Below are 7173 nucleotides of genomic sequence, written 5' to 3' on the forward strand. Positions count from 1 at the left end.
CGGATTGAGAAATCGATTTAAGAATTATATTGACATCGGTAGATTAGTCAGTGACCGACTCTTCATTCCATATATTGACATAGATGAGGTTGGATGGTCATAATTATCCCGGAAAACACAAAAGGTAAGATCAAAACACACAACCTGTGAAGTGTAGCCATCAAAATGATTTAAACAGTAGCTTTTTTTTGGAGGAACAAGTGTTTGGCTCATTCACTTCCATGTGGCAGCTCTCATCTTATAAAATCTCTGGCAAAGGTACGTCCACCACCACACACTTCCAATTCCCTTATCCTCCCCTCAGTTTCCTGCACCATTGAAACATGAGAAAATGGAGCGGAAAAGAAAATGACTTATTTGCACCCACCCACACACCCACCCCTCCCACACACACACACAAACACAAAATTAAAATAGCAATGTATGTCACATGCTATACCAAAAAGGCTCTTACTCAACAAGAGTTAGAAATGGCTTATTTGCAACAAAAGTACCTCAATATATCCAAAGGAATCTGTGGAGAATTTTCTTGTGGGTATAGAGGCACTAAACATGATAGAGTTGGGTTGAATGATTGGAGACTAAGTTGGAAAAATGCAGGTCAAATTGGGAGGTTTAGTGAGAATACAAGGATTTTGGAGAGAGAGAGAGGTTCTTATTTGCAGAGATTTAGCTCTTCTTCTCCGACTTCATCGGCCGAGGAAGTTGAGTGGCAGTATGGGTATTTGGCGACCGAGTACGGATGGAAGGTAAGGAGGATGGTTGAGAAGGAAGATGAGATGAGGAAGGTGGCTCAAGTTCAGGCTGAAGCATTTCATGTACCAGTGTTTTTCTTCAATGATTTGTTCTTCCAATACTTTCAGGTTTTCTTCCCATTCCCTCTACTTATTATTTCTGCTCTTAGCTATTTATTTGTTTGGAGATGACACTACTGCCCTTGTGGGTACAGGCTTTTATATCCTGCTTCTATCAGCCCTACCAACACAACTTATGCAAAAAAATTATCAATAATGGTCATTAACCAATTATGGTGCCGCAAGGTAAACATTGCTCCGATGTGATTTGGAAGTCACAGGTTCGAAACCAGAAATAGTCTCTATTGTGCATCCAACCCTCGATCACCAAACTCAAACAATGGTGGGTTAACCAATTACGGTGCCGTCTAAGCAGGGTTTTAGTAGAAAAGTACTGGAGACAGACCTAGCAATATTATACAGAGAGTGAAATCAACATTCTCATGCTTGTCAGCTTAAGCTCCCACTATAACACCAAGCAATGCTTCCATAAATAGTTCATCAAGAAATCAAGAAAATTCTGAATGTGAATTCCTATTGTTATTACTACTGTTACCATTATAATCACCACAATCACCAATGGGCAATGACCAATTTTTTACTTTCCAAAAGGAGGTCAAATGTTCAAGTCTCAAAAAGAGACCAATGTGTGTGAGTACCAACTAAGAAAATATATATATATAATCACCACAATCATTGCAAGTCCTAAATCCTAACTATAGATGACATTCTTGCACTATACAGGCTGAAGTGCTTTCGGGGCTTCTTTACAGACTTAGAAACTCAGCACCAGACAGGTAAACATCAATTATGGAAAATGAAGCATCACTGTGACTTGATCAACCACAATGTAATGACCATATCTTAGTGCCTGTTTGTAGCACCAACCAAAATCTAATAAAGCATGTCTCTTCAAAGAACATTCTATTTCTGTGTTTCTCTAAAATACAGCATGACACGTATAACCTGAATTTAGCACTGCAAGTTGTGAAGTTTCAATTTCAGGCCAACAATCATTCAAGTCTCACTCTTAATATCTGCAAATAGGTATGCCTGTTTAGTGGCCGAGACTGTTGATGCTACTAAGTCAGAGTCACGAAAGGAACTTGTGGGTGTTGTAGATGTTACGGTCTTCAGGGACGAAGCTGTTCTTCAGCATCTCCCAGGGGCAGAAGAATATCTTTACATTTCCGGAATAGCAGTACTAAACAAATTCAGGTTAAACACCCTAACAGGCTTTCTCTTCACTGCTTATGTTCCTGTTGTTCATATTTTCTGATCAACATTTTCTTCTGGCTTTCATACTGATTACTGCTTAGTTAACAGGAGGCAGAAAGTAGCGACAGCATTGCTAAAAGGCTGTGACATGCTATCTGCATACTGGGGTTTTAAATATCTAGTCCTGCGGGCTTATGAAGATGATTGGGGTGCTCGCCAATTGTACACGAATGCAGGCTACAGAATCGTCGCAGGAGATTCACCATGGATGACTACATGGATTGGGAGAAAACGTCGTGTTCTTCTGATCAAACGGTCTAACCTGTGTCAGTAACCTTCGCTCAAAAGGACATTCTCATAAATCCAAGTGCGTAAATCCACATTTATCTCTGATAGCTATTTAGTTGCCTCGACTAATAAACTTGTGTAAATCACTGCAGCTGCAGCCACATCAACTCAAAACATTCCACGGTATATCACTTGAGTTTCTCTGTTGCTGGTTTTGTATCTATAGGGGATTTGTTTGTACTGAGGGGCTTAACTTTGCACAATGGCAAAGAATAAACCTAAAAGGAAAAGAGGAAATTCCTACTACAAATCAGCTAAAGATCACAAACAAAATTTGCCATTTTAATTCTAATGATTGCAAAGCATGACAATCAAAATGTAAAGTGATTTTTGTTGTTTTTATATAACTTCACCTTTGTTACTTGATTACTTTTCACAACATTGTAGCGCAGTGTAATTGATCTATACAAATTGTTTTGTAGGAAGTACACTGATGAACTCCAAATAATAATGGAAAGTGTTTTCCATTATTATTTTGCAAGATGTGTTGAGGAATGTCTAAGGTGGGCTTGAATCAAAAGAAAGCGTAAGGGGAGATAACAAACGCAAGAAGATCCGGATAGGGATTGATTCTCTCTGGCTCGACTTGATAAGGAATCAAGATTTAAAATGTTTTGTAAGAGTGTTTTCTTTTATAATTTTGTTCATAACAACATTGTAAAGCAGAGGTTTTCAATTTTATTGTAGATCGTGAGTAGTGTTCTCGGAAATATTCCTCTGCATCACTTTATAAGAAAAACAAATCTCACTGGAAACATCTATGACATTAATGTCAATTTGGTGCGCAATAAGATTAAGTACAACAAACGGATCACCCTGAATATAGGCAGATGTGCTGATTATGGTCTCTCAAACAGCAGCAGTTCTCCTAAAGATTTTCACCACCCAAAATTGAAACTTACCTGTTAATGGGTGCCATTAAAATGAAAGGTGCAGGGCTTTAAAAGAACTAAAGATTAGAAATGACAGTACTCAATGGGTAAATCATCACCTCATCGAATTCAACAATCAAAGTTTCTGCACCAGGAGAGCTTCTGAGTAAGTATGTCAAAACATTGAAAGGTATGGTCATGTTGATGCCTTTACCACCTGCTTTCAGCTTCAGATGCTTCAAATCAGAAAATGTGGTGGGTTGGTGCTGAAGTAAACGAGTGATGGAGAGAATCTAAGCAAATTAATATACAACCAGTTAGTAAAAAATGAATTGCTACTTCAGAAAAGTACTGGTCTTGATAACTTATTTATTTATTTTTTATTATTTTTCTGATCCTGGCAAGTGACTCCCACATCCACTTTGCCCCTTGCGGAGACTTCAACCTTCAACCTTCCACTTTGGAAGGTGAGGAGACATTGCAGGTTAATACTTCTGTTAGGACCGAACATATTATACATCACCCCCTTTACAATTACACCTAGAACCACAAGAGAAAAGAAAAACAAATTAGGAGATTAACTTGTTCTGCATCTTTTTTATGCAAAGTGAAGGCATATTAAGCAAGCAACCCTTTTTTTGCTAGTAGCAACTCCATAACATTATTAGCTTGCAAATTACAATGCTCTTTCTGTTTGCAATATAACATGATTCCCGCATATTTCTCAAAATCTATGTGCCAAAAAACGGGAGGAAAAAAAACAGAGAAGCATTTCATTGTGTTTTGAAACAAAAAAACATGTCCATCTGGTGGATTGGAAGCAGAATTTTTATTCTCTTTCATTTTGTTAGCAGCTTAGAAATCAAGTAACAAGAATTGAAGCTAAAGACAAATATGACCTTGGGAAGATCCAACGTGGAGTTTTTTGCACCAGAGCTCTGAAGTAAATAGGTCAGAATACTGATGGGAATGGTCATCTCCTTACATTTATGCTATGTCAGGATCCTTATATACCTCAAATTACAAAACATATAGGGTTCCCTTTCCCGTAAATTAGGAATGGAAGAGAGAATCTGCGCACATGAAAGATACAAAGGGTAAGTAAGCATAATACTAAATCTAGCATAGAACTTCAGTACTTTTCAACAATGTATATAATTCATCCCTGAGTATTAACCACTCTAGATAGTAAAGATAATGAACAAATTGGGGGAATAAGGTCGCTCTTCAACTTTATAGTGGCAAACTGGATGTGAATGAATAGAAAATAGCCATTTGGTAAGTGATGGAATGTGTTATGTGTGTTTACTGGATTCCACATGTACATGCATGCATGTAGTTCAGGTAAGGCCCCACGCCACTAATAAAGTTGGATGTACACTGAACATGCATTTGTTTTTTTGGTTTAAATTGCTTAATTAGTCAAATCCGGTTATTAAGTTGTTGCTAGTATTTTGTAGCAATGAGTGCAATCAAGTTGCTATTTTGTAGAAGTAAGAATCTTATTGTTACCAAAGATATCTCTTATTTTTGTGGTCTTACCATTGTAAAGAACCCTACAAATAGTTGTGTATACCATAAGGAAAGTTGAGAAGTTTGTTCTTGTTTGAAATTTTGTTCCCTCATATTAAACCAATTTTATCTCTCAACATTTCCAACTCTCTCAAACACAGAATTCTCCAATTATTTAATTTATAACACCTTTCTCTCTCAAAGACAGCCATGACAGAGCACATAGATAAAATGGCGGAACCAAGGACAGGGTACACATGTCACACCCCAACTTTCACATCGGGTTCACTCACCCAAATAATACTTGGCATGGCTAATCACAAAATTCCAACCATCCAAACAACTAAGAAAGACTGATTTAAGTAACTAGGTTAAATCAATCTTACATATAACCCAACATCAAGGTCATCAATAGGAGCAATAGGAAAACAAATGTCAATGATTACATTATTCCTCTCAAACCATGTCTCGCTTGGAAAGTAAAATTGTAATGATTCACTCTACAACATAGTATGATATTGTCTGCTTTGGCATGATATGGGTCCGAACCCGCACGGTTTTGTTCTTGAATTTTACCCCAAAAGGTCTCATACCAATTGGATTGACACACCTATATATATAGCACTTCCCCTTCTACACCCGGGATTGTGCACCTGTAGCTCGCCAAGTTGTCAGTGCCTCTTACATCCGCCCACAAGGTCGCCACAATCACCCTTCGGGAGCAATGTCCTCGTTGGCCACACTTCCGGCTGGTCAGGCTTTAATACCATTTGTAATGACTCACTCCACCACATGATATGATGTTATCCGCTTTGGGCCCGAGCTCGCAGGGTTTTGTTCTTGAGTTTTACCTTAAAGGCCTCATACCAATTGGAGTGACTCACCTATATATAATACTTCCCCTTTCCACAACTAGGCAATGTGGGATTGTGCACCTGTAACTCGCCCAGTGCGGTAGTCTGTCAGTGCCTCTTGCACCCGCCCACAAGTTTGCCACAAAAACCATCTAAAGCAAAATAACTAAGATTATCATCTAGGGAAATATCAAATTTGCTCCATACATGCCTTACCTGAAATGTTAAATAAAAGGTGAGCTCACACCTTAACAAATAACTCTTACTATACCTTAATATCAACTGTGCAATATATCATTAAAATATATTATCTTAATATGCATGTAATATCAAGCCAATTCTCACACCCTAGTTCCATTAATTAGAAAGAAGCTCTCTAAGATTAATATACAAGGTATTCTCAATCATTCGGTTAGGGAATGAATCAAACCCATGTAAGGAACAAATCCAACCATTCATTCATTCTTTTTTCCAGCTAAACATAAATTTTTATTTTCATTTTTAGGTTGATAAAAATTAATATTAATCTTAATTCTTAAATTACAACATCACACACACACACACACACACACACACACACATATATCATATAATATTTATTATTCGCTATGTTCATATCCTAATTTTTTAGGATTTCTCGTATCACCATGTCTGTGTCATGTCATAATCGTATCCCGTATCCATTTTCGTGCTGCTTAGACTGTCATCATTTCCTACTCTAATCCCATAAATTCCACTTCCTTTTGTCTTTGACCATCGGAATACTTCTCGTAGAACCCCCCTTAAAGGCTTGCGAGGTCATATCGGCCCTCTCCACTGCACGAGTAACCGAGTTCCATTAATGATAAACATCCCTAGTAAAAAACGAAGGTCGTTAGCCTTTGAATCTGGATTTCTATGCAAGCCATCACTCCAAATGCCTTCTCTAGATCTAGGATCCATTGGTCAGCCTTCATAGGGTTTTCTAGCCCTCTAAATAGTATCGCGCCAAGTTTTCTAGCATCCCTAATCAAGCTTGAAATGGACCCAGGTCCTACCCCATGTGCAGGTGACGTAAGCGAAAGTGATAAACGTTCACAAAGGAACGAGGGTTACCTCGAATCCACAAGGAAGAAAAAAGAATTCATAGAGAAATCTGAAAATATAATAATAATTGAATGATTGATCTGCTCAGTAGTACATGTATTTATAAATAAAAAATCCTAACAACATAAAGGAAACCCTAAAAAAGTAAGGAAACTTGCAGCGCAAGGAAACTGCTCAAAAACAAACTTGCTTTGAAAATTCTATAAAAATAAGAAAAGAAACCTAATTACTAAAAACTGCTAAATACCAACAAGGAAAGAAAAATTGAATCTGTTTAGTCTTCTAGCGAAAATCTCGAAATATTCAAAATTGGGAAAATGCAATTCCTGAGTCCTAAACGATTGAATTCGGCCAAAAGGCGTCCTAACTCGGCAACAAAGCTGCTGATATTTACGAGTTGGGCCGTTTCTAATAAAATGGGGCTCTTTTCAGGTCAAATACGAATTCGTTGAAATCATTTGATAAAAACTGATTAGCCTGCCCGTTTGA

The 7173-nt window shown here is 37.6% G+C and overlaps 1 protein-coding gene across 6 annotated transcripts; it reads left to right on the forward strand.

The window, feature by feature from the left end:
* Nucleotides 1–308: 308 nt before the first annotated feature.
* LOC132273825 (GCN5-related N-acetyltransferase 10, chloroplastic) lies at nt 309–3136 on the forward strand. 6 transcript variants are annotated; one of them, XM_059774905.1, is made up of 7 exons: nt 761–863; nt 950–1040; nt 1539–1591; nt 1842–2012; nt 2121–2379; nt 2453–2483; nt 2783–3136. In XM_059774905.1, the coding sequence occupies exons 1-5, from the start codon at nt 817–819 to the stop codon at nt 2344–2346; spliced, it is 588 nt and encodes a 195-aa protein (XP_059630888.1). In that variant the 5' UTR covers nt 761–816; the 3' UTR covers nt 2347–2379; nt 2453–2483; nt 2783–3136. The 6 variants fall into 6 exon arrangements, with proteins under 6 accessions (XP_059630887.1, XP_059630885.1, XP_059630884.1 ...); XM_059774901.1 differs by lacking the exon at nt 950–1040 and having other exon boundaries at nt 318–863; nt 2453–2678; XM_059774900.1 differs by lacking the exon at nt 950–1040 and having other exon boundaries at nt 318–863.
* The last annotated feature ends 4037 nt before the right edge of the window (nt 3137–7173 follow it).

The sequence above is a fragment of the Cornus florida genome, unplaced genomic scaffold (genome assembly GCF_030987335.1).
Source record: "Cornus florida cultivar Cherokee Brave unplaced genomic scaffold, ASM3098733v1 CherokeeBrave_3.0.0_Hap2_Chr09, whole genome shotgun sequence".
Classification (NCBI taxonomy): Eukaryota; Viridiplantae; Streptophyta; class Magnoliopsida; order Cornales; family Cornaceae; genus Cornus; species Cornus florida.